Source organism: Amphiprion ocellaris, chromosome 17 (genome assembly GCF_022539595.1).
Source record: "Amphiprion ocellaris isolate individual 3 ecotype Okinawa chromosome 17, ASM2253959v1, whole genome shotgun sequence".
NCBI classification, from domain to species: Eukaryota; Metazoa; Chordata; class Actinopteri; family Pomacentridae; genus Amphiprion; species Amphiprion ocellaris.
Window position 1 is genome coordinate 160,216 of NC_072782.1, and position 27,361 is coordinate 187,576.

General features: G+C 43.1%; 1 protein-coding gene across 1 annotated transcript; it reads right to left on the reverse strand.

Annotated features, from left to right (window-relative positions):
- Nucleotides 1–15,221: 15,221 nt before the first annotated feature.
- pigo (phosphatidylinositol glycan anchor biosynthesis, class O) lies at nt 15,222–26,664 on the reverse strand. The gene is made up of 11 exons (XM_023277775.3): nt 26,471–26,664; nt 25,547–26,025; nt 23,687–23,830; nt 22,501–22,624; nt 22,031–22,190; nt 20,923–21,105; nt 19,237–20,833; nt 18,953–19,156; nt 18,170–18,354; nt 16,980–17,050; nt 15,222–16,512 (listed from the first exon to the last, which is right to left on the reverse strand). The coding sequence occupies exons 2-11, from the start codon at nt 26,022–26,024 to the stop codon at nt 16,383–16,385; spliced, it is 3,276 nt and encodes a 1,091-aa protein (XP_023133543.2). The 5' UTR covers nt 26,025; nt 26,471–26,664; the 3' UTR covers nt 15,222–16,382.
- Between the last annotated feature and the right edge of the window lie 697 nt (nt 26,665–27,361).

Here is a 27,361-nt window from a genome sequence, read left to right on the forward strand (position 1 = left end):
CATGTGCTGTGCTCTCTTCACCTCTCTGTTGTGGGCTGGTGAGATGAAATAGAAAATATTACAGTCTGTGGGGGATTTATGCCTCCTCAGTCAACAATAGTGCATATTCCCTTTTCCTGTTTTCATGCCTCAAGGTACTCGGAAGATGAAAGCTTTAATGGCTGACTAAGATACTACAGCGGGTTGTGTCACTGAAAGTAGACTTGCACGTTTATTTTCATTCTCTTACCCATATAGATATTAATAAACCACCAAAGGAAAGCTATTTGTTTTCCATAAGAGTGAAAATATTGAATTAATGAGGTGAATGTGTTGCACAGCTTCAGTAAGTAATGAAGTATTTCTAGAAATCGACAAAGAAAATAAGGTCCCTAATTGTGACCCAGAGTTTCTTCATATGAGAGCAGAAGAGTCTTGGCCATCCAGAGGACATGTTTCTGCATTTCTGGCATCTGCTGCATCCACAGCAGCAACAGATGGTGCAGCTGAAAGCTCACTGCTCCGGGTTGTAAAGAAGCAAACGTGATGATTCGACATGCAAGGGAGAGAAATCACACATCTAATGATATAAGTGAGAACATCCTGCTAACTCCTGGACTGTAAACTGATTTAACTAAAGCGCTGCAGTCAGACATGAATAAATGGAATAGGTGCTCTCAGCTCTCATCAGTATTTCTGTTTATGTCACTGTCATTGAAAATTTCATTTATTATTACACTTTTCTGTCTGTTTATATTTTTAAAGCAACTGTAAAATATTCCTTCATTTCATTTCAGGATTTTAAATCTTTAAATGTCAGTTTATTTAAATGATTCATTCATTGTTTTCATGATTTTCCACATAAATGCTAAGAGGGTTTTCTGTTGTGATTATTGCAGTCTAGCATGATGAGCAGCAACACTGACTTTGATCCTTTATTATCTTTAATGAAGTGTCAGATTAAAAAACAAACAAAAAACTCGAAGTTAGGCCCTCAAGGACAACAACATCAGAGTAAATATTTAATAATATATGTTAATACTTTCACTGACATTAACCAGCAGCAGTCCTGATAAAAACTTCCAAATATTTGTTTATTTTCAGGATTTTAACCATTTATATGATGGTTTGTTTACATGATGCAAATGATGTTTATTTTTGAAAGAAACAAACAAAACCACAAAAATGAATGAATTTCTGTATGATAAAAGCTAAGAGGATTTATTTTAAATAAGGTTTCAGGTTAGGGCCAGTCTTATGTCAATCAATCAAATAAATCAATGATTAGCAGCAACACTGGTTCAGATGCATTTTCTTCTCTTAATGTAGTGTCAGATAAAAAAAAAAAAAACTAAACTAAATCAAAATAACAACAACAAACAAACTCACACTTTGGAGCCTAAAGACACAAAAATCCACTTTAAGAACTGCCTTTTTATGTTTAAATATTAATCTTGGATTCCACTTTCATTGTGAGACCAACATTCCAAATAATCACCATTTGGAATGAAATGCTAATTTGTTTACATGCCAAAAATAAAAGCTCCAAAATAAAAGCCTCAGAACTCAGAATGCATGATTACACGCAGTAACGGCACTGGGACTACAAATACCTATTTTAATTGGTTTCACTGGGAACATGGCCCTGTGATAGTCCAGGTGTCTGTTACAGACTGTTACCTGTACAGGTGTCTCCTGCCTTCACCATCAGTCAGCTGGGATAGACTCCAGCCCCCCATGACCCTGATGAAGATTAAACTGTTAAAATGTTTAGATGATGGATGGATGGATGGATGATGGATGGATGGACGAATGATAGATGGATGGAGGATGGGTGGGTGGAAGGATGGATGATGGATGGATGGATGAATGATGGATGGACGGACAGGTGGATGGATGATGGATGGACAGATGATGGATGGATGGATGGATGGATGAATGGATGGATGAATGGATGGATGGATGGATGGATGGATGGATGAACCATGTTTGCCCTTAAGGTCCTGAGTGTAATTTTTTGGGGAACATGATGAAAATCCTTTGTCAAAATATCTGCTGTTTGCACTAACAGCCAAAAGTATTAAATGATCCATCAGTGTGTTTGGTTCAGACTTCTGGTGACCAGTAGATGAATCCTACAGACTTCTGGTGACCAGTAGATGAATCCTACAGACTTCTGATGACCAGTAGATGAATCCTACAGACTTCTGATGACCAGTAGATGAATCCTACAGACTTCTGGTGACCAGTAGATGAATCCTACAGACTTCTGGTGACCAGTAGATGAATCCTACAGACTTCTGGTGACCAGTAGATGAATCCTACAGACTTCTGGTGACCAGTAGATGAATCCTACAGACTTCTGGTGACCAGTAGATGAATCCTACAGACTTCTGGTGACCAGTAGATGAATCCTACAGACTTCTGGTGACCAGTAGATGAATCCTACAGACTTCTGGTGACCAGTAGATGAATCCTACAGACGTCTGGTGACCAGTAGATGAATCCTACAGACTTCTGGTGACCAGTAGATGAATCCTACAGACTTCTGGGGACCAGTAGATGAATCCTACAGACTTCTGGTGACCAGTAGATGAATCCTACAGACTTCTGGTGACCAGTAGATGAATCCTACAGACGTCTGGTGACCAGTAGATGAATCCTACAGACTTCTGGTGACCAGTAGATGAATCCTACAGACTTCTGGGGACCAGTAGATGAATCCTGCAGACTTCTGGTGACCAGTAGATGAATCCTACAGACTTCTGGTGACCAGTAGATGAATCCTACAGACGTCTGGTGACCAGTAGATGAATCCTACAGACTTCTGGGATCCCCTGAAGAGTCATCTTCACCCAAACCTCAGTTGTCATTAACTGAAAGTGTGACTATCGGAGCGTAAATTCAGCAGCTACTGCATGAATTACCATGAATTTTATTGCTTCGATTCAAAAAGTAATTATAACTATTTTGTGATTCCTCTGATACCATCATCGAGTTAAAAGGTTTTGTTTGTCCAATAATTTCCTCCCAAACTAATAGCCTTCCCATCAGATGTAATTTAGCTGATTGGAAATCATTAGCATTCTGCAGTAACTTTTGAACATCAGCATATTAGTATTAAACGCCGTCAAGCAGAAGGCATCGTCACATCTGCACCCTGAAAACTGCTGTGAATTTCACTTGTTGATATTTGACTCAGATAACCTTTCAATCGGGATTTGAAAACTGAATTTAAGGGACCCTTCAGCCACATGCTGGAGATGGCTGCCAGAAAAGACTACTCTGTCTGAAATTAATGAGCGTCATCAGGTCAGCCTCTCAAGCCCAGGCGTCCAGGTGGGAAAGAAATGGGCCCTAAATATTTGAACCTTGCTTCGAGGAATCCATTTCTACAGTTTAAACCTCATTAAATCACTTCTGCTGCCTGTTTGTTAGAATCTTGGGAGCATGTGAGGTCATTTTTCCTGATGGTTTTACAGCTGTGGGCAGGTGTTAGCTGTAAACCACCTCTCCTGTTATAATAAGTAGAAAACAGACCTCTATCGATATAAGTAATCCCGCTGAGCATTAACAGTTCTCATCTAATAGTTTGTCATATCTAAATCAGTGAACGGGGTCTGTTTTACTGCTTTATGAGCACCAGTGTGGGGTTTGGACAGACATCTGCAGTTTGCTTTGTGTGTCTGCATGTGAGTCCACAGCCAGAAGAAAAGAAATTTCCCCAGAGAAGCAGGAGGAACAGCTGAGACTAACTGGTCAGACTACCTGGCAGCTGTGGATAAAGCAGTAACCCCAGAGTTTCACATGTAATTTCTTTCATTTGTAATTCATATTTACGTGTTTATTTTACAGATGCCATCGCCTCCTAACTGCTTTTCTTTCATGGCACGTCTTCTTCGACGTCGGCTCGGGACTTTTCTTGTTGCTAGCTTGATAGGTAGATCGTCAAATATAGAAAATTCTAAAACTTGTAGCTGAGTGAGAAACAGTTTTTTTTTTTTTTTTTGTTGGTTGGTTTTTGCTCAATGACTTCTGAAATATGTGAAAATTAGAATTTAATAAATAAAAAATGCAAAAATATTGTTGAAAATAGAAAGATTTGGGGACACAATCGTTTCTCTCACTTTTATATTTGAGTTCTTCTAGTGGAGAGGAAAAGTGAGGCTAACGGTGTTTTCTGCAGCAGGACACAAAGATTAAAACATAACCAAAGTTTGTAGTTTAAAACTGCTCTAAAATAAATATAATTTTCAATGAAAAAACTAAAAGATTTGATGGGATTTCCAATTCTTTCAGCATAATAAGCACAAGAGGTCTTCATAGCTCCACCTGAATCCAAGGAACTGAGGTCTGAAGGTCTACAGGTTCCGGCTTCTTCTCTATTATCAGGGTCCAATTAGTGAGACTGAGAACAGGTGAGATGATTAGTGCAGCTGTCACCAACTGCTGCAGCCAGCAGACTGCTGGCTGGAGATGCAGTGAGATGCAGTGAGATGCTCCTGAGAGCGACTCATTCTTTCACAAATGTTTGTAAAAGCAGTCTGCAGCCTAGATGCTGGATTTTATACACCTGTGGACATGGAAGTGATTGGAACACCTGATTCTGATTATTTGGATGGTTGAGCCAATACTTTTCGCAATATAGTGTATATAGCTATTAAACACTGGTCCCAATGTTATTGATTAAAACTGATCATGGAACCCAGCGACAAACACCTGGATGACATCATGAATCATTGTGATCACATTAAGGCTGATAGGTGTTTTTATGTTGTTTTGTTCAAACTTTTCTGGTGTAAGAAAGCGTAGCAACAGCAGGAAAGTCTGCCTGTAAAGAAACATATCTCTTCTCGCTCCTACCTTCAGCTCTAGAGACACTGAGTCTGACCTGTCCACTCAGTTACAACTAAGGGAACTAAGAGTACATCCAAGAAGAGCACGGCTGTAATGTGGTCCATTCATACGGTCAATAAGCCTTCATCAGTGAGACTCAAACTCAGTAATCTAATCGCATCCCTTTCAAGCAAACGTGGACATCATCCTCTGCAAGCAGAGTCTATGTCCTTCTGAGATGTAACCTTATCCTCTGATCCACCATTCCACTCATTTCAGATGGTTAAAGGAGCCAAAGTTGTTAACCACAGGCTGATCCAATTAAAACTGTTGAAATAGTTTAAACCCATTAAATCAGGGCATACAGGCGGCATCATCATTCTTTCTTCGTCATGTGAAATGAAACTGGGCTCAACAAGAGGAACGTTTTCAGGATTGAGAGACTCAAAAACGAGGTTTTAAATCTGCTCCTAAATCCAAATCTTTAGTGGGCTCTACCAGTCTACCCACAGCTGCAGCTCTTTTTATCATTTGTTGTGAATCTCTGATGTATTTTCATCCCTTTGCCTGCTGTTTTTTGTGGTTTTTGTCTCTTTTATTTCTGCTCCTTTGGACTTGCTCTGACTGCCTGCCCTTTCACAGACCTCGTTTCTTGACCACATGAACTTTGCTTTTAACTCTCTGCCTGTGAATCATGACATGTTGGCTCCTGAGCCGATACAGAAAAGCAGAAAGCATACATCTCTTCAGATATTTCAAGCTATATGCATTGTTTTTTAACTCTAATATTGGGGGCGGCTGTGGCTCAGGTGGTAGAGCGGGTCGTCCAATGATCGAAGGGTTGGCAGTTCGGTTCCTGCTCTGTCCTAGTCATGTGCTGTTGTGTCCTTTAAGACACTTTTCCCACCTGGCCTCTAGTGCTGCTACTCACACTGGTGTGTGAATGTTGGTGGTGGTCGGAGGGGCGGATTGTCAGCCACGCTTCCGTCAGTCTGCCCCAGGGCAGCTGTGGCTACTAATGTAGTTTACCACCATCAGAGTGAGAATGTGTGAGTGAATGAGTGATGGATTCATTGTACGCGCTTTGAGTGTCTAGAAAAGCGCTATATAAATCTAATCCATTATTATCCATCCATCCATCCATTATCTATACACAGCTTAATCCTCACTAGGGTCATGGGGGGGGCTGGAGTCTATCCCAGCTGACTCAGGTGAAGGCAGGGGACACCCTAGACAGGTCACCAGTCTGTCACAGGGCTACATACAGAGACAAACAATCACTCTCACATTCACACCTACGGGCAATTTAGAATGATCAATTAACCTCAGCATATTTTTGGACTGTGGGAGGAAGCCGGAGTACCCGGAGAAAACCCACGCATGCACAGGGAGAACATGCAAACTCCATGCAGAAAGATCCCGGGAAAGCCGGGACGCGAACCAGAGATCTTCTTGCTGCAAGGCGAAAGTGCTAACCACTACACCACTGTGCAGCCCTCCATTATTATTATTATTATTATTATTATTATTATTATTATTATTATTATTATTATTATTATTATTATTATTATTATTATTATTGTTATTATTAATATTATTAATATTATTAATATTCCTAAACACAACACAACACACAACAGACTGAGAGATCAGCACCGACTTAACGCACAGAAGACCGTTTATCTCCACCAAACCTCAGCCAGCTTTATTGGAATTCCAGTTTAAAGCTCGTCCAAATTTAGTCACTTCTGTACGCCCTGAGGGAAGCAAGCAGACAGCTCAATACTTCTATCTGAGGTGTGAGAATCAGGCAGATCCTGGGAGTGTTCTGAGTCAGCGGTGTCAAACACTAGGTTCTGTTTTAAGGTGGAAGTGCTGTGATATCAGCCAAGGAGAAAAGAAAACTGGGAAAACCAGCTGGATATGGGCTTTTAGCAAAGTTTAAACTCAAATTATTTTCAAAAAAGCATTAAAAACTTCGTTTGCTGAAGAAATTGTGTCAAACAGGTGTACTTACTTTCTGAGATGACATCTGTGACACTAATCTGGCCTCCAGTGAACCCAGTTTGTTCTGATCTGGCCTCCAGTGAACCCAGTCTGTGCACCATGCTGGTATATTAGGAGGGAGTCCATATTGCTGCTGCTGGGCCTCAGTTTTCCACCTTTTGTTCTCCAGGGAATCGATCTAAAACCACCAGATCACTGTGATTCCAGCGTCTGATCCAGTCCCTATTCTCAGCTCTGATGGTGGAGGAAAATCATCTCCACTTGTTTAGCGGATGTTCTCTTCAGCTCGGTGAACTTTAAAAAATAGGGCACAGACATGAGGCGAGATGAGGTCTCTCAGAGACACGGAAACCTTTTCCAGCCTTTAAAAGCACCAGTGAAATCCTCTTTAATATCCCACAAAAACAAATAAAATAATGGATGTGATCGCTATCTTATCGCAGCCAAAACTTCTTTCACACTTCAGACGCCTTCAAGCATCGACTGAAACGTGGCAGAAATGTTTTGGTTTTGCTTTTCTTTCCTCTATTTTCAGGATTATATCATTTTTCTGGGACAATAAGTTTACACAGAAGCGTGGATGTGTGCATGACAAACATACTGTCCTCATACAGAGATACAGACTTCTACTAGAAAACTAAAACAACAGCAGAATGAGTGACTGGAGAGGTGGGAACATGTCAAACTCCTTCCCCAGAAAGCTGACAGCTGTCACTGACGTTTCCTCTGATGCTTCAATGCGTTTGTTTGTTTTCAGGCAGCAGTCAGCAGCAGGCCTTGTGTGTCAAATACTCAATCTAGATCACGGGTTTTATCTTGGGTTTATCGTCTTTCTGTCCATCTGTAACATCAGAGCTACACTGGATCCCAACTCCAGCCTCGGATCTCCAGCTTTCACTTCCTTTTGGAATCTATGGAAGCACCAGCAAAACATATCTTAAAGCTGCATTATCTCGTGCTGTTGGATTTTTTTGGCCACTTGGAGGCAGCAGACCAAGCAGGAAGCTAAATTTAATATAAAATCTAAACTACAGGTCCAGAATCCACATTTTGATGAATGTAGATCCACTATTCTCTGTAATTCCAGCTCTATTTCTGGTCTCCATATGAGAATTTATCAGAAGCAGTTTGACAAATCCAGGCTTTCTTTGTGTCAGATAAAAACCTAAAACTGCAATGAGAGATAACATATACAGGGTCAGGGTTCTTTCCTGAGGATCGCTGCGTTCTCCTATAAAATGGTATTTGAGGTCTTATTTGACTCATTTTCTGCACTAAACAGGACAGTTTGTTATGGAGAGCTATGATGGATAAAAGATTGAATTCTGGTGAAAGTAAGAGAGGAATGCTGGTAGAAAATTGTTAGCATTCATTTTCCCACTCAGTGACTCTTAACTCTTATTCCAAGTATGAGGTTAGTTCAGTCTGATTCATTTAAATACATCAGACCTGACACCATCCCATAATTAAGGATACTTAAAAATACATTTAGTTTTTGTCCAAAACAAAGTGAAGTAATATTATTGAATATTCTCTATAATAAATACCAACAGACTAATCAGTCGTCTCGTCTTTGTCTGACCAGCTGCAGGATTATCTGTTACGTGGAGGTCAGAGAACCCAGGTGCAGACAGAAACAGGGACACAGGAGGAATAACGGGAAGTGCTTTATTAAAACAAGCGTTACTACACAAAAGGGACACTGGATTAAGAGGGAAAACCAAAACCAAACTCACTACAAAAATTCTCACTACAAGGGGGTGAGACTGAGACGAATGGGGAACAGGCTAAGGAAATCCAGGGGCAGACGGAAACGAGACAGGAACAATAGGCTGGAGACGGAAGCACGGCTGGCGAGAATCCGGGAGAAGAACTGAGTCCATGTGGGAACAGAGTCTTTGAAGGGATGTGAGTCTATGATCCAGCAGAGAGTATGTGAATGAACAAGGCTTAAATAGTGAGCAGGTGAGATTGTGGGCAGGTGAGCTGATTACTGCAACGAGTGTCACCTGCAGTAATCAGCTGAGTGCAGACAGGTGAAGCAGGGAGAGCAAGACACAGGGATGAGAGAGACAAGAGGGAGAGAGGTGACAGACAGGTCAGAACAGACAGAGGGACAGACAGGTCAGAACAGAAGACAGACAGACAGGTCAGAACAGACAGAGGGACAGACAGGTCAACACAGACAGACAGAGGGAGACAGAGGGACAGACAGGTCAGAACAGACAGACAGACAGAGGGAGACAGAGGGACAGACAGGTCAGAACAGACAGAGGGACAGACAGGTCAGAACAGAAGACAGACAGACAGGTCAGAACAGACAGAGGGACAGACAGGTCAACACAGACAGACAGAGGGAGACAGAGGGACAGACAGGTCAGAACAGACAGACAGACAGAGGGAGACAGAGGGACAGACAGGTCAGAACAGACAGAGGGACAGACAGGTCAGAACAGAAGACAGACAGACAGGTCAGAACAGACAGAGGGACAGACAGGTCAGAACAGAAGACAGACAGACAGACAGACAGACAGACAGACAGACAGACAGACAGACAGACAGAGGGACAGACAGAGGGACAGACAGGTCAGAACAGAAGACAGACAGACAGACAGAGGGACAGACAGACAGGTCAGAACAGAGAGACAGACAGACAGAGGGACAGACAGGTCAGAACAGAAGACAGACAGACAGACAGACAGAGGGACAGACAGGTCAGAACAGAAGACAGACAGACAGACAGACAGACAGACAGACAGACAGACAGAGGGACAGACAGGTCAGAACAGAAGACAGACAGACAGACAGACAGAGGGACAGACAGACAGGTCAGAACAGACAGACAGACAGACAGACAGAGGGACAGACAGGTCAGAACAGAAGACAGACAGACAGACAGACAGAGGGACAGACAGGTCAGAACAGAAGACAGACAGACAGACAGACAGACAGACAGACAGACAGACAGACAGAGGGACAGACAGGTCAGAACAGAAGACAGACAGACAGACAGAGGGACAGACAGGTCAGAACAGACAGACAGATACAGAGTAAACAGGAGGAAGAAGGAGAGACCAGGAGGGAGAATGAAGGAGAGGAACAGGGACTGGAGCTGGGATCATGACATTATCGCTGTAAAAGGGACCAATCAGGACCAAGCATTAAAACATGTTTATGCATTTTCTGCATCACCAGCTGAATTATTGCAGGTTTCTGTTGCTACACGATGCATAAAGTTCATTTATTGGAACTGTGAAGTTATTGACAGGGCTGCATATATTACTGACTGTCAGGAAAAGAAGTGGTGAAAGGATGATGCTTTTTACAGCCCAGAATACCAAAACTCTGAATAAAAACTCCTTCACAACAGGCTAACTGTCCAGCATGAGTTACCATGGTGACCTAGCAGGTTAATGGAAAGCCATCTCTCATAGTTCATCCCTTTGGTTCTGTAGAAAACACAAGGTTTATCAGAGCTTTTTACTGAACACAGCTTCTTGTTGCTGAAACCAAACTGGTAGACGTAATAAGAATGAACCAAAGCACTAAAGTACCAAAACAATCAGCTAAAGATTCTGAAAAGCCTTTGTAGTCTCTGTAGAAACCAGGACCAAAGGACTGGCGGATTATTCTCAGTTTGCCACTACCAGAAACACCTTCAACATCTCATCTGGTCCATTGTTAATCTGAAATATTTACTAGAGCAGCTTTAACTGACCTTCCTCTATATTCCTTTGTCCATCCATCCATCCATCCATCCATCCATCCATCCATCTTCTACCGCTGGTCCGGGTCGGGTCGCGGGGGCAGCAGCTTTAGAAGGGAAGCCCAGACCTCCCTCTCCCCGGCCACATCATCTAGCTCCTCCCGGGGGACCCCAAGGCGTTCCCAGGCCAGCTGGGAGACATAGTCTCTCCAGCGTGTCCTGGGTCTTCCCCGGGGTCTCCTCCCAGTGGGACGTGCCCTAAACACCTCACCGGGGAGGCGTCCGGGGGGCATCCTAATTAGATGCCCGAGCCACCTCATCTGGCTCCTCTCTACGCGGAGGAGCAGCGGCTCTACTCTGAGATCCTCCCGGATGGCCGAGCTTCTCACCCTATCTCTAAGGGAGAGCCCAGCCACCCTGCGGAGGAAACTCATTTCAGCCGCTTGTACCCGCGATCTTGTTCTTTCAGTCACTACCCAAAGCTCGTGACCATAGGTTGTGTTAATCTTATAGCAGATAAAGGAGCAGCTCCATTTATTATCACTGACTTATTTACTACACAAACTTCATCAGCATGTTTCACTGAAGTTCTTTCACTGGATGTTCCTCATAAGAACAGTGTAGAACCTTTAGATACCATGAGGATATGTTCATTATATCTTCAGCCCTTATCTTCTCCTCAGGTTTCCTCCTCTACTTCTGTGTTTGTCTGGAAGCTGCTGAACGCTGTGTTGGATACCAGACAGTAAAGACAAATGTGACTGAACTTGACTGTTCAGTCGCATTATTCTAATGATAGTCATATTATTCTAATGATAGTCGCATTATTTCTAATGATTGTCGTATTATTTCTAATGTTATTGTCACGGGTAGTGGTTAACCCAAGCAGAGAACACACAGACCACAGCAGGATCAGGTAAACCAATCAATGAATTTATTAACACAAAAGTTGAGATACAAGGAACTAAAGAGGATGGTGAGTCTAACTAAGGGCAAAATCACTAATAACGAAAGCCAGGAATAAACTAAAGAGGATTAAACTAACTAAGACTCACTAACGGGGCTGGGTGAGGGGTGGACAGGCTCCTGGACACTGACGGTCCAGGGGCGCAGCATCGGTGGTGTGAGTGGGCAGCGGAGAGCAGCTGTGGTGGTCTGAAGAATGTCCAGGGGGGAGCTGGTCCACTGAGTGAGGCTGGGGGGAATCCAGAGACAAGCTGGGGAGAGTCTGAAAGGTGGCAGGAGGACAGAGCTGGGGGGAATCCAGATAGGGGGTCAGGGTAATCCTGGGCAAGGCAGGGGGTCCAGAGGCAGGGATGCAGCACGGTCAGCGGGTGACTGCAAACAGCGGAAAGATGTTAGTGAAAGAGCACAAGAAGCACAGGAGCAACAACTGCAGGGATCAAACTGACTGTAGGAGCTGAAGCTACAATCTGGCAGGGAGTGGAGTGAGGAGCCAGCTTTTACTGCTGAGGATGAGGGACAGGTGTGCTGCACCCCAGCTGCCTGGAGTTCTGCTGATGAAGCTGAGACTGATTGTAGTTTAGTTGCAGCTGCTGCAAAGAGCAGCACAGTGGAGAGCAGAGTGCAGAGAGGGAAGATCAAGGAAAAGCAGAAATAAAGAGGGAGAGCAATGTAGGAGGGAGAGGAAGGGAAGAGGAGGTCACGGGAGGTCAAGTGGGGGCAAATGCAGGGACCGGGGAAGGGGCCGTGACAGCTAGTCATATTATTTCTGATGTTGGTCATATTATTTCTAATGTTAGTCATATTATTTATAATGTTAGTCATATTATTTCTAATGTTAGTGTTACACACATGAAGACAAAGGCATGCGGACGTTTGTGTAACAGGATGACTTTATTCTGTAATCACAGAAATGACAGCTTTTCAAGCAATGGCTTCTGTGTAGTGACTCCTTCTATTACAGCTTCCGTTTGAACTGTTTTTATTGCCTTTATACTACCTAGACTACTACTGTAGTAATCATATAGCTGTTTCTACAGTCACTGTTACGTATTTTATCCAAAAAAAAGGAAAAAATATTCACAATAACAATGAACTTGGCTTATTCAAATACTTATTATCTGAACCCATGGACAAGTGGTTGAACAATTCTAAACATACTGGACCATGTAAAAGCACAATTACAAACAGTAAAATATCCAAACGTCTTTACACTGCCCCGACAACGAGAGAAGCTAATACTGTTAGCATTTATGCTAGCAGCAGTTAGCGGTAACTTCTAATGTGCAGAATCATTACAAAGTACAAACTAGGTGACTAAAATGTTAACATGAACTTACAAAAAAAACCCTTATAATGTGCCCTATATAATGCTCGTGCACTTCACTCACCTGTAAACACAGAAACGACAGCTTTTCAAGCAATGGCTTCTCTGTAGTGACTCCTTCTAATACAGCTTCCGTTTGAACTGAGCTGTTTTGGGAAGTCAGCCTTTCTCATGCGCCACTACTGCCATCTTCTGGTGCAAATAGGTATAGCACCAGAAACAACTTCACAATAAAGGTAAGTGCCACACAGTATGAACAATAAAAATACAAGTTAAAACATTAATAAAAGGAAAAGTTGTTGGGGGGGTGTCTTCTTTTTACCATCAAATAGTCCTGGGTACCACATTAGTCATATTGTTTCTAATGTTAGTCATATTATTTCTAATATTAGTCATATTATTTATAATGTTAGTCATTTATAATGTTAGTCGTGTGCTTATTTCTAGGAGTTCAAGAACAGAGGCTTCACCACAACACAAAAGCACACTGCTACACACACTGTAACACACACTGCTACACACACGAACACATGCAGTGTGTGTTGTGCTCAGTATAAATGACTGTGTCGCTGCCAGGATCACAACAACTGAAGCACAGCCTGAATCAATAAATAAATAAATAAAAATGAAGTACATAAATAAATAAATGAAGCTGTGGTCATAATCACAGCTACTCTTCACATTCTAGTATCTGATTGATGCTCTGGTTCAAACTTCCAACACACATGATACCTGCCAGGACTGATAACAGGCTTATTTAAATTCTGCTGTGGTAAATTCATGAAGTTTAATAGATTAAATAAAAGATAGGAGACTTCAGTTTATCAGCAAACACTCATTAAAAGTTTCCCACCAACGTCCATCCTGCAGAACGCTGACCTCCCCTGACCCCAGCAAGTTCCCACTGATGATTAGAAGACAGAAAAAAGGTCTTTCCAGAAGTTTCAGCTGCAGGGAGGAAGATGTTCAGAACATATCCATCCAGTATCTGTAGTGTATAAAAGCTGTGTGTCCGTAACAATGGCTTGGTTCTAACCTTGTTTTGATTTAAAATATGTCTCTTTAGTTTCATTTCTTTTTCTTTTTCCGTTGCTGTCAGCTACATGAGCTGAGCCGGAGGTCTTCTTACTGCTTGAGTAATTCCTGAGTCACTCATGCAGTTTAATGAAGTCATAAAGGGCTTAATTCCCTTTCAGCTGCACTTTATAAGAGGAGAATCTAATATGAGGAGATTCAGCCAGACCCAGTATGGAGAAAAAGAAGAGTTGACAAATGAGGAATGTATTTATGACAAGAGACACATTTTACCTAAAAACATCTGGAAAATGTGATTAAAATAGTTTGTCTTGTATGTTTTTAATCTAGATTAATCTAAATGTGAATCTGAGTGGATCGGTACTGACCTCTGGGTAGACGAAGTCTGATCTGTTGAAATATGAGATTATAACTCCAGAAAAATCACCACTATAAATGATGTGAAGTTGATCAGAGACATAAGGTCCATAATACCTTAAAATGAGGGTTAACTGCACCTTTGTTCAGTAATTATTTCCAGATTATCTTATGAGTGATTCAAGTATAAAACTAGTGAGTAAAATCAGCTGAACTTCAGAAAATAAGTTCAATAAACTGCAGATATTGAGATAGACCAACTAGTCTTCTTTCATTTTACATTTTCTAAGTTTAAAGAGTTTTTGTTGAGAACTTCACTCTGAGTTGTTAAAAACATTTTTAAAACCATGAAACTGCTCAGATTTACAGGGAGCTAAATTATAAATTCTGTTTTATCTGTTTTTTTTCAATATAAAAAGAAACAACCATAACTTAATTTTAATTGTAATTAAAAACACAAATCAACTTCAACTACTCAATTTATTCAGTTGAGTGAACTTGTAATTTTACATTTTAAGAACTTGTTTTTAAGTTCTGAAGTGGTCTGACAATATAAACCAGACATTTTAAGTTGAACTGACAAGAAAACATGAATTTACAGGAAGTGGAAAAGATCTGAGCTGATTTCCTGCATAGTGTTTTATCGAAGTAGGATGAGTTTTATCACGTTTTACCTTTAAAGACCAGCTGATGGACAACAGGAAAATTCATAAGGAAGAAAAAGTGGGACTTTCAACAACTTAAGAGTTATGGGAAGTGGAAATGTGGAAAGCGGTGGTGAATAATGAATGAAGCACCTCAACTGATGGGCAGTAAAACGTCAACATCTCCTACATCAGGGCCTCACTCAATGAAGAAAACAACATTCAGAGCTGCTTTTATGCACCGTATAAACAGTTTCCACTAAAACAGTAAATAATCACAGAATCAGAATCACAAATAAATCAAAAATAATAATCACAAATAAACACAGGCTAATGTGAATATTTATAGTACTTTCAGACCAAGATGTCGAGTAGAAAAGTTTTATTCCATTTGTCACAGAATGTAAAATCATTTTAATTAACCGGTTATTCATATATTAAACACTTTGAAAACAGAAAAACTAACGTCATCATTCAGTCGGGCTGACGGAGCGGCAGCTGTCGCTCTTTTACGAGCTGAGGATTCACTGCCATAACGTCTTAGCTGATTAGCTTCAGCTGCAGAACAACAACTGATCTTTAATAAATTGTCTGACGGCGTTTCTGGACGATTTAATGATCCTGGTAACTTAATGACAGAAAAAGGCATTGTTAAAGCTAGGCACCTGTTCTGGTGTAGAAGTCTAATTAGAAAACATCAGTGATTTAATGTTAATTAGAAGCATGTGTTAGAAAAATGAAAGAACATTAATAATGACACAGTGTTATGAATTGGCAGTAACCAGATTTAGAGGTCATTTCAACATAAAAACCATACAAAAAACCCAACAGTTCCTTCAGCAGACACATGAAGACGCTGTAAAGCACTTGGATGGATTCAGCAGATGGAGAAGACCTGCAGCAGATGATCCTCAGGAAGCTCCAAACGCCTCAGATCAACAGATTCAGATCAACAATAAGACACCAAATCTTCATTTTCTCATTAACGTGGAAACTTGAAGGTCAGATTTCTGTATTTTATAGCTGCTTTTATCAGGTTATAGTCGGTTCAGTCGTCGGATAAACTCAGAGTTTTAAAGTCCTGCATTAGAAAGAAGACATGATGAATGTCCTGCAGCCTCAGGTAGAAAACATTAAAGGCCAGATTTATTTAAATGCTGAGGTTTTAACCAGCTGGAACAGGCCAGTAGACTGTAAACTGTGTGTTTAGTGAAGCTTTTAGACTCTATGAATCTCCTGCTAGACAGACTGCTTCATCTATCAGTGCAGGAAAACATTCAGAATCTGCTGTTTTCTCTCTGACCCCAGTGATCTATGAGGCGCTTTAATCAGAAACACTAGAAAAAGTCCCAACGTTCAGACGTCCTGAAGTCCCTCAGAGTCAGAATCCCAGCGTGGCCCTCAGAGTCAGAGGCAGCCTCACATGTTGGTTGGATCCACATCACTAGAATCCTCTCCAGTTCCCTCCACATCTGATCCTCTGCGGCACAGTGAGCTCTGGTGGACTCGGCTGGAAAAGCAGCCGTCGCTACCTGGATGATTCTGGGATGAGTCTCTGAAACCAGCGGCCCACGGACAGGTCCACTCTCAGCACCAACGAGACCCCGATCAGCAGGAAAATGCTGCTCACCAGGAACCCCGAGGCCTCAAACATTAACCTGGAGGCACAAAACAGAGGAGATGTGGATGTTTGAACAATTCCAAACAAGTTCAACCTTCATCTAACATCACTCCTTTCATTGGAACCAGAAATTCATCATCTTCAATCATCTGTGCGCCAACAGCAGCTACAGAAAACAATCAGAATCTACCCACACCACAACTACAACCAGAACATTCAGCTCCAAAACACAATTTTACAATTTAAACTGTTAGGAAAAAAACGTTTGTTTTAGTTTGCAAATGAATTATCAGTACAAAAAGCATGACACAAAGAAAATCTAGAAATCCTACATGCAAATATGAGCCTGTTAGAGTAGAAAAACACTGAATGCTATCATCACTAATGTACATTTACTGAACAATCAGAACAGAGTTAGTGGTTGGCAGTTTCCTCCGTCCATATCCTCTAAAGCCTTTACTGTCAGGGAGCTGGTGTGAGCTGGAAATCCATTCAGGCACTTACTTGGGTGCGAAAACCTTCCACACCATTAGGTGTCTCCTGAGGATAGCAGCTGCACAGACGGAAGCAAAGACCTGGAGACAACAGAGAGAAGGGATAAGATACTGATATGAACTCAGAAACAGAACCAAAGACATGACAGGAAAAGAAGGTAAAATAGAAACTGAACTGAGTGAGAAAAGATCTCAGTCCAAACATGATCTGAACTACGAGCTTTAGGATGCTTATTATGGGATTCATGGATGGGTTTTTCCATCTCAGATCTTCAATCATCTCTGAACTGCCTGAACACTTTAAAGCATAAAATATGAGTATTTATAAAGCTATAAATATGAAATAATAATCTCTGAGCTCACATGAACTAAACCTGATAAAACAGAAGGAAACCAGTGATCTGAAACTGCAATAATATGACAAAAAACATTCAGAAAACTTTGAAATACTTGATCAGAAAAGGAATAAATTATCTGTTAAATGTTGGTAACGGATAGACCAGGTATGAAAAGTTATTCCACAGAAACATGTTGATAAATGAGGTGTTTTCATAAATATGGGCTTATTTCTGTTTTCTGAGCCACTCTGGAGATACAAAGCGACGTCTGGAGAAGAATTCTGCTGTAGTTCAGCTTCATTTCCCTGCAGTAGATCATTAGGAGGACATCAGAAACATGGATCTGCTGGTGGATTCTTCTAGTAGGAGCCTCCACTTGCTCAGCAGATACCTGTTGGACTTCTGTGAGCCATATTTTAGTGGAACATTTATTCTCATTCATGACCTGAGTGGAACCTGATTAACAGTCAAATGGATTCTCTCCTGCTTTGTGATTCATGGGAAATAAAGTTGGTCCTAACCCTAACCCTTGACCAAAGCTAGACTCTGCTGGATGAAGCTTTGGTATTTAACTTTAACCATAATCAGAGACTATTTGATGTGCTTGTCTAATATTGTAGAATCTGATCAATGACATGAAGATAAATATGAGTGGAAATATGAGGCTTTAATCGCTAATAGTTCCTGCCAAACTTTCATTTAAACTGAGGCTCAGAAAGAGGAGCTCAAAGTGGGTCAACAGGTGTTTCAGGTTATATCTCAGAAAATATTTCACATATTAGGCTAAAATCTCACAGGTACTCTGGTAAACATCATAGTTTAATGATGCCATGATGATTTAAGAACACATATGTGGACAAACCTGTGTTCCGTGAATAAAGAGGTAGCGTGTTGACAGCTGGAGAAGAGCAGAGCTGAACTGTTGAGGGTTTTCTCTCAGCCTCATCTCCATCACAGCGTCTTCTCCTTCCTCCCCACAGCCTCGTCCTCCTCTTCCTCCTCGGACTTCACACACCAGAGGCCAGAACAGCAGCAACGGACAGCCCACTGGAGACACCAAGAGACAAATAAATCAAAGTTAGAAAATCACAGACAGCCCACTGGAGACACCAGAGACGGGACACAAATAAAATAAAAGGAATAGATAAATAATAATAGCAATAAAATCAGAGTTAGAAACTCATTTAAACACAGACGACAGTCAGTCCCTTCATTTGACTTTTCTTTGCTGTGGGTTTCTATATTTCTCCTTTATGATATAAAGTTCTGAGTTTATTCTTAAATGGAAATAAATAACTGCTGACTAACAGCATAATAAACCTGTTTAATCAGGTTTACTATCAGCAGTAATAATCCTAATAATATGCTTTAATATCTGCCATACATTTGGGATTTATTCCTTTTTTGGTGATCAGATTTAACTATTTAAGAAAACTGAAAATTGTTTTCAAACTAACATCTGGAATATCATCTTATTCTGCATATTTTAATTACAGTTCTGTCTGGTGTAAAGATATTTTTCTGTTCCTTATTGCATATTGGGAATATTTTTATTGTAACATCCTTTTTTTCCAGCTGAATCTGATTTCATTTGCAGAAGTCTAGTTTCCCTAAAGGATCCAACAGTCTGTATTTCTAGAAGTACCTGCGAACAGGATATGTGAGGCAAAGGTGTTGAGGGTGACCAGGGAGGCCGGCAGGACAGTTCCTGTGTGTCCGTCAGGGAATCCCACGAAGGCAGCGCCCCACTGGATGGAGGGGAAGGTGGGCAGGTGGCCGGTGGCGTGGAAGAACTGGGTGGCAGCCAGAGACCAGAGGACAACTGGAGTCCAGGGAACGGTGAAACCACCTGAGGAGAGCAGAGAGAGGTGAGCAGAGGAACAGCTGTTATTAAAGAAGACAGTCATGAACAGAAGCTGTGAGTCTGACCAGAACAGGCTCCATGCAGACCCCTCAGGGTGGAGGAGGAGGCGTGGATGTGCAGCAGAGCTCCCATCTCCAGCAGCAGCAGGAGGAAGGCCAGCGCCATGCCCTCCGGATGCAGCAGCAGCAGCCCGACGCCCAGCAGACCCCAGAACAGCAGCAGTGGGGCGGAGTAGACGCTGCCCAGCCCATAGGCCTCCACCATGGGTCTGCCACCCGCCTCGCCGCCCCCGCTCAACTCTCCGTCGTCCAGAGACCGGCGCATGCGCTGGTAGATCTGGGGGATGAGGTGGTGCAGCTCGGCCTGGGGGCTGATGCCGGTGCTGGCCCGGTAGCGGGGAGGGGGCAGAGAGGAGCTCCTGGATGAAGCCGCTGCCCTGGTCTTCACAAACACGGTGAGGGGGTCCAGCCAGATCAGGGCCAGCCCCAGGCCCAGGAGGCAGAAGGCGGCCCTGGGGAGGGCTAGCTGAGCCAGGCGGATCAGCTCGCCCAGATTCCTGAAGCTGTCCTCTGGAGTGGCACTAACGGCCCAGTGCAGCCCCAGGCACACCGACAGCAGGGGCAGCACCCAGCGAGCCGTGAACACCGCCCCACCGGACGAGTTCAGATTACCGTAGTGGCAGAGACAACGTCTCAGCAGATACGTCCACAGGCCCAGGGAGACCACAGAGAGGACATAGTGGATGTTCTTCAGCTGGCTGTCCTGGAACCGGGACAGAGGAGACAGGAAGGCCGACGGCTGACAGGAGCCCTGCTCTTCTCGACAGCCGTGGAAGGACAGGGACAGGTAGAGGCTGCCCACCAAGAGGCCCAGGCAGCTCAGGAGGACGCTGCTTTCCTTCCTCACAGTGGACGGAGACAAGGCCGGAGAAGGCAGCAGGCCTGCAGACTTCAGAGGGTCGTGGCTGGGAGGCAGAAGAAGGCCATCCCAGTTGAGATGGACGGGAATGTAGAGGGCCAGAGAGAAGAGCAGGAAGGTCACCACCCGACCTTCAGCGATCACGTAGCTGTCAGAGAGCAGGGAGGCACAGCGGAGCAGAGGCACCAGCAGAGGAGGGATGAGGAGGCGCCGGGGGGTCAGCCAGCCGCCGCTCTTAGGACCTTTAGTCCCGTTCTTGGACACGGCGGGGCTGCCGAGTCGACGAGCTCTCCAGAAGAAGAGAAGCTCAGAGCTGAAGGCTCCAGCTGCCAGACACCAGGTCAGCTCCATGTAGCCCTGTGAGAGCAGCTGAGCAGCAGCCACTCCAACTCCTGCTGCTAGCGCCGCCACAACCAGGACCTTCAGCCCACCGTCGTCCTCCCTGACCAGAACCACAGACAGCTCAGACAGCAGGAAACACATCAGGCAGGCCAACGCCAGGATGGACAGTCCCGCTGCCATCTTCAGGGGGTTGAACTGGGCCCAGGTGGATCGGCAGGTGTCTCTGACGGAGGTCAGGTAGGCCTGCAGAGAGGAGGCCAGCTGCTGGGAGGGGGACCGACCTTCTCCAACCGAGCTGAGGTACTCAGAGGAGAGGCGGGAAAACTGGTCTTTCAGCTGGAGGAGGCTCTCTGGTGGGATGTCTTTGGCCATGCCAGAGTAGGTCTCCAGGAAACGGTTGACCTTCAGAGAGACAGACAGTTACTGAACACGCTGCAGGATGTAAGAAACATTAGAACACCGATCTAACAGCTCCTAAATGAGCAGAGGACCTGTTTAGCATTGATCCACAGTGCCTCCAGCTGGCTGAGACCTCTAACTGCACCTTCTGTCTGCCCATGAGGAGGAAATAACGGCAGGAGAACCTGGCCCACGCTGCTGTAGGGGATGGGAACCCCCAGCAGTAGAGCCAGGGTGGGAACCAGGTCGGTCTGAGGAACCACATCTGGTTCATTCTGGGGAAACAAGAAAACATTAGATTAGTCTGTATATTTCTGTCATGTAAAGCTGACATTTAATAGATTATTTACTTAGCACCAGCTAAAACACCCCACAAATCCTGAACGTATGTGACTGCTGAGTACCAGCAGAACACCTCTATAGCAGCAGAACATTTCTATAGCAGCAGAACATTTCTATAGCAGCAGAACATTTCTATAGCAGCAGAACATCTGTATAGCAGCAGAACACCTCTATAGCAGCAGAACATCTGTATAGCAGCAGAACATTTCTATAGCAGCAGAACATCTCTATAGGAGCAGAACATCTTTATAGCAGCAGAACATCTCTATAGAAGCAGAACATCTCTATAGCAGCAGAACATTTCTATAGGAGCAGAACATTTCTATAGGAGCAGAACATCTTTATAGCAGCAGAACATCTCTATAGAAGCAGAACATCTCTATAGCAGCAGAACATCTCTAAAGGAGCAGAACATCTGTATAGCAGCAGAACATCTGTATAGCAGCAGAACATTTCTATAGCAGCAGAACATTTCTATAGGAGCAGAACATCTTTATAGCAGCAGAACATCTGTATAGCAGCAGAACATTTCTATAGCAGCAGAACATTTCTATAGGAGCAGAACATCTTTATAGCAGCAGAACATCTGTATAGCAGCAGAACATTTCTATAGCAGCAGAACATTTCTATAGGAGCAGAACATCTTTATAGCAGCAGAACATTTCTATAGAAGCAGAACATCTCTATAGCAGCAGAACACCTCTATAGCAGCAGAACACCTCTATAGGAGCAGGTGGAAATCCTCAGCCATGGTGCTGATCTCTCTAATCAAATGTTTTCCAGCATAGAAAAAACACCATAATGTAATAAACTGGTTTTAACTGAAGGAGTCATTAAAGAGAAATCCATTCTAACCACCTGTGTCGGGGGTCCAGGAAAGATGGGGGAAGGACTGTAGAGGAAGATAGCAGCATCCGTCTCTTTCTGACTCTCTCCACCGTGATCTCCAGAGTCCGTCATGCCGTGATCTCCCATCACCACCAGGAGGGTGTCGTTCTGCAGACGGTCCATCACTGACCTGGAGGAGGACCTCAGTGTTTAGACAGATCAAATATATACACTAATCGGGCTTTAAACTCACTTTTTCTACAAAAATCTATCAGTTCTCACATTGATACCTGCTGATTTTAAAGGCCGTTTCTGTGTTCTGACCAGCAGTGCCTTAATAAATGTTCTTTGGTGTCACCTTTCTACAGTCTGTGAGTGAACATCATATTTCTAACTTTCAGTGAGTGTCTGGGTCAGCATCTTACTGTCACTGTTAATAGGAGACACATCTAGAGCTCTACAGGTGAACCATCCAGCAGAGGAATGTCCTACGGTCTGACCTGATTACTCCATCCATCTGGGTGAGCTTGTCAGCCATGGCCGGGTGGTCGGGTCCAAACCTGTGACCACAGTGATCCACTCCCAGGAAATGAGCCACCAGGACATCCCAGTCATCACCTATTACTGTTAGAACCAGCAGAGAGAGATATGAAGCAAAGCACAACAGAAGCACAACCAGAGTGTTCAAAAAGTCCTGAAATACTCCTCCTGTATCTCCAGATATGTGTTACTGTCTGACAGTTTCTGAAACACTAACTAAACCTTGGACTGAACAAGCTTCTTCTAGTTGTAAATCCATTCCAACATACCAGTTGTATGAAGACTCCTCTAAGGTTCTGTCCATTTGAGCTCAATGTTGAGGAAGAACAAGAAGATTTAGATAATTTGGATTTGGATTTAGATAACTTTTTCACAGCTATCTTTAAAAAAAGAGTAACCAACCTGCTGTCTATCCGTTTCTTGCCTTAAACTTTGTGATTGTAATCTTTCTCTGCTCTCATCTGTGTTTGTCTTTGTAGGGAAATTAAATCAAATATTGTCAAAAATACACCCAAAGACAGATATGTCATAGTAGTGGTCTTACACAGCTCACTGCTAGAAGCCAGAACATAAAATATGTTCAAAGTAGAACCCAATCAGTACACTGGGGGTTACTGGGGCTGATAAAGGCCTGTTACAGATATATTAGTGTCTGTGCATACATATGATCTAATATGCTCCATTATAAAAAGGTTTGTTGTTGTTTTTACAGACCATAATGTAGAAAAGGTATTTAGTATAATTAAATGGTATTATCCTACAGGGTTAGGGTTAGATCCTGTCATCCTATAGGCTGTCCAACAGAGTCTCTGACTACAGCCTCTGCAGCATATGGAGCAGAGAACATTCACCAGCTGAGGAGACGTCCAGTCATGTCATGTTTACATGAAGCTGATAAACAGTTTGTCAAAATCCATTTCTGACACTGGACTTAATAAATATTAGAGTCTGTCTCTTTTATTCGGGTTCTAGTTCAAATGAAAGCTCTGGTCGTACATCACATATAAATTAAATCCATACTAGTGCTGTCATCAGATATAAACAGATATACATTAAATCCATACCAGTGATGTCATCAGATATAAATAGATATACATTAAATCCATACTAGTGATGTCATCAGATATACTTTTAGTAAATCCGTACTCGTGTTGTAGAGGTGCTGCAGGATCCCGTTATCCACGGTGTGCAGATCCTTCACATTGAAAGAAGGGAAGGGCAGAGAGCGGTGGAACTTCTTGGGGAAAAGATTCTCCCAGGTGTCGTCGCCCATAAACACCACCCGTTTACCTTCATCACACATGAAGAAAAGCAGACATTTGTTGAACACATTCTCATCATATTTACATGTATATATACACACGTGGACAAAATTGTTGGTACCCCTCGGTTAATGAAAGAAAAACCCACAATGGTCACAGAAATAATTTGAATCTGACAAAAGTAATAATAAATAAAAATTCTATGAAAATTAACCAATGGAAATCAGACATTACTTTTGAACTGTGGGTCAACAGAATTATTTTAAAAAATAAACTCATGAATGGATAAAAATGATGGTACCCTTAACTTAATATTTTGTTGCACAACCTTTTGAGGCAATCACTGCAATCAAACCATTTGTGTAACTGTCAGTGAGACTTCTGCACCTCTCAGCAGGTATTCTGGTCCACTCCTCATCAGCAGACTGCTCCAGTTGTCTCAGGTTTGAAGGGTTCCTTCTCCAGATGCCATGTTTCAGCTCCTTCCACAGATGTTCAATAGGATTTAGATCAGGGCTCATAGAGGTCACTTCAGAATAGTCCAATGTTTTCCTCTTAGCCATTCTTGGCTGTTTTTAGCTGTGTGTTTTGGCTCATTATCCTGTTGAAAGACCCATGACCTGCGACTGAGACCAAGCTTTCTGACACTGGGCAGCACATTTCTCTCTAGAATACCTTGATAGTCATGGGATTTCATTGTACCTGCACAGATTCCAGACACCCTGTACCAGATGCAGCAAAGCAGCCCCAGAACATAACAGAACCTCCTCCATGTTCCACAGTAGGACAGTGTTCTTTTCTTCATATGCTTCATTTCTGTATCTGTGAACATAGAGCTGATGTGTCAGAAAGTTCCAGTTTTGTCTGGTCTGTCCATAGGACATTCTCCCAGAAGCTTTGTGGTTTGTCAACATGCAGTTTGGTAAATTCCAGTCTGGCTTTTTTAGGATTTGTTTTCAACAATGGTGTCCTCCTTGGTCGTCTCCCATGAAGTCCACTTTGGTTCAAACAATGACGGATGGTGTGATCTGACACTGATGTAGCTTGACCTTGGAGTTCACCTTTAATGTCTTTAGAGGTTGTTCTGGGCTCTTTTGTTTCCATTCCTATTATCCGTCTCTTCCATTTGTCATCAGTTTTCCTCCTGAGGCCACATCCAGGGAGGTTGGCTACAGTCCCATGGATCTTAAATGTCTGAATAATATGTGCAGCTGTAGTCACAGGAACATCAAGCTGCTTGGAGATGGTCTTCTAGCCTTTACCTTTAACATGCTGGTCTATAACTTTCTTTCTAATCTCCTGAGACAACTCTCTCCTTGGCTTCCTCTGGTCCATGTTTAGTGTGGTACACACCATGTCACCAAACAGCACAGTGACTACTGTAACCCTATAAATAGGCCGACTGACTGATTATAAGTTTGTAGACACCTGTGATGCTAATTAGAGGACACACCTTGATTGAACATGTCCCTATGGTCACATTATTTTCAGTCTTTTCTAGGGTACCATCATTTTTGTCCAGGCCTGTTCCATGAGTTTATGTTTTAAAATAATTCAGTTGAACCATGGTTCAAAAGCAATGTCTGATTTTCATTGGTTAATTTTCATAGAATTTTTATTTATTATTATTTTTGTCAGATTCAAATTATTTCTGTGACCATTGTGGGTTTTTCTTTCATTAACCGAGGGGTACCAACAACTTCGTCCACGTGTGTATATGACAGATATACGTGGAACATCTCACCCTCTTTCCCCAGCTGGTGGATCAAGTTGTCCTCCAGGATGGCGCTGGATGCAAAGTTATTCCCCACATCCACGAAGGTGGGCAGGGATCCGGTGGTGAAGCCCTTGATCCTCTGCATGGTGGTGGTTGGGGGGTCGGCCCTGAAGGGATACAGGCGGCTCTGGAGAGGCCTGGAGGAGGCCGTCTCCTGCAGCACGGGGAGCTTATTCTGGTATGGTCGAGGTGTCGTGTTGTTGGGATCGAACCGGGCGAAGTCGATCTTCAGGGCGTCGATGATGAGCAGCACCGCCCGGCGGAACCGAGGCCGAGCCCAGCAGAAGTCCACTGGATCCTGGCCAGGATGGAGGACGTCCTCACAGCCGCTGGTCCGGTTCACCTCCAGCCTCACCAGCAGGAAGCCGCCCACGAACAGGTAGAGGCCCACAAAGAACACGGAGCTCATCCAGAGCAGCAGGGACAGCACGGGGAGGCCCTTCATCCTGATAGATAGGGTTAGAGTTAGGACAGGTAACAGTCAGATAGACAGAAAAACATCCACAGCAGCAGAGACACCATGGGGAGGCCCTTCATCCTAAAGGTGAGGGTTAGATAGATAGATAATTTATTAATCAGCAGCACAGGTAACATTCAGGTAGACAATAAACCCAGACTGTCTGTAAGGGACTCCTGCTGTCGAGATATTAAAGCTGGAAACTGGACGGAAACTTCTAGTAAATTAATAAACACAGAGTACGATGCTGGACACGGACAGGTAGAACAGAACAGTTAGCTGACGACCGAGAGGAACCAGAACCTGGACCAGATCATGTAGGGGACGGTTAGTAAGTTCAGGCAGAACAGGTAGCTAACAACCAGAACCAGATCCTGATCCTGTAGGGGACGGTTAGGAAGTTAGCACCGGCTAGCTCCACGGGTTCCACTGACCTTGTAGCGGCCGGACCGTCGTCCTCTGTCGGTCTGAGGGCGGGATGTGTGTGCTACCAGCAGCGGTACAGGTGTCTCAGGTAAACAGAGAACCAGGTGACCCGTTCACCTTCATTGGGACTCAGGGTAAACCAGATTATATGGGGACAGATAGGAACTGCAACGTGCAGCCCGGCGGAAAGGCGCGGCGGACGCTTTTCATGGTAACACCAGGAAGTGTAGTTTGTTTTATTTGTCCTGAACGTCGGCTGTCAGGGGCTTCCGGGTCTCTTTAACCTCACCCCAGTGGCAGAAATATGTAGTATTTCTCTGAAACGTCTCGAATAAACCTCAAATTTGATCTGGAAATTAATAAAAAATAATAAAAACGTTTGAAAGAGGACTGACTGAGAAATTAGCATCATTCCTGTGCATATATCAGGGTTACTAACCCTCACAAACAACTCGTTTCAAACAACAGATAAAAAATAAGAGCTGTGTCTCAATCAGTGAATTTGTAAAAGATGTAATGGTATAAAAACTTAAACATGACGTGAATACATGCAGCTCTTTCCACCTGTTAGGCAAAGCTGAGGGCTCTAATGGCAGATCTTAAAGGAAAGATGATTTACTGTCTCTAGGGTTAACCCTAAACCTAACCCTGACTAACCCTAAACCTAAACCTAACCCTAACCTATGAGTTCTAGGTTAACCACAGAGACACAGACAGATGAGTTAGTCTAACCCTGGACATCTTTCTGTGTTTCTATGACCCAAATACTTTTGTGTCGATTTTAACTATGTAATACATCTGGAGCAGTTATATTCTTTTAAATAAAAAATAAATGTCCCATCCCTATAATAATTTATTTCTAACTACATCTGATGGATTTTTACAGATCAAATGATAGA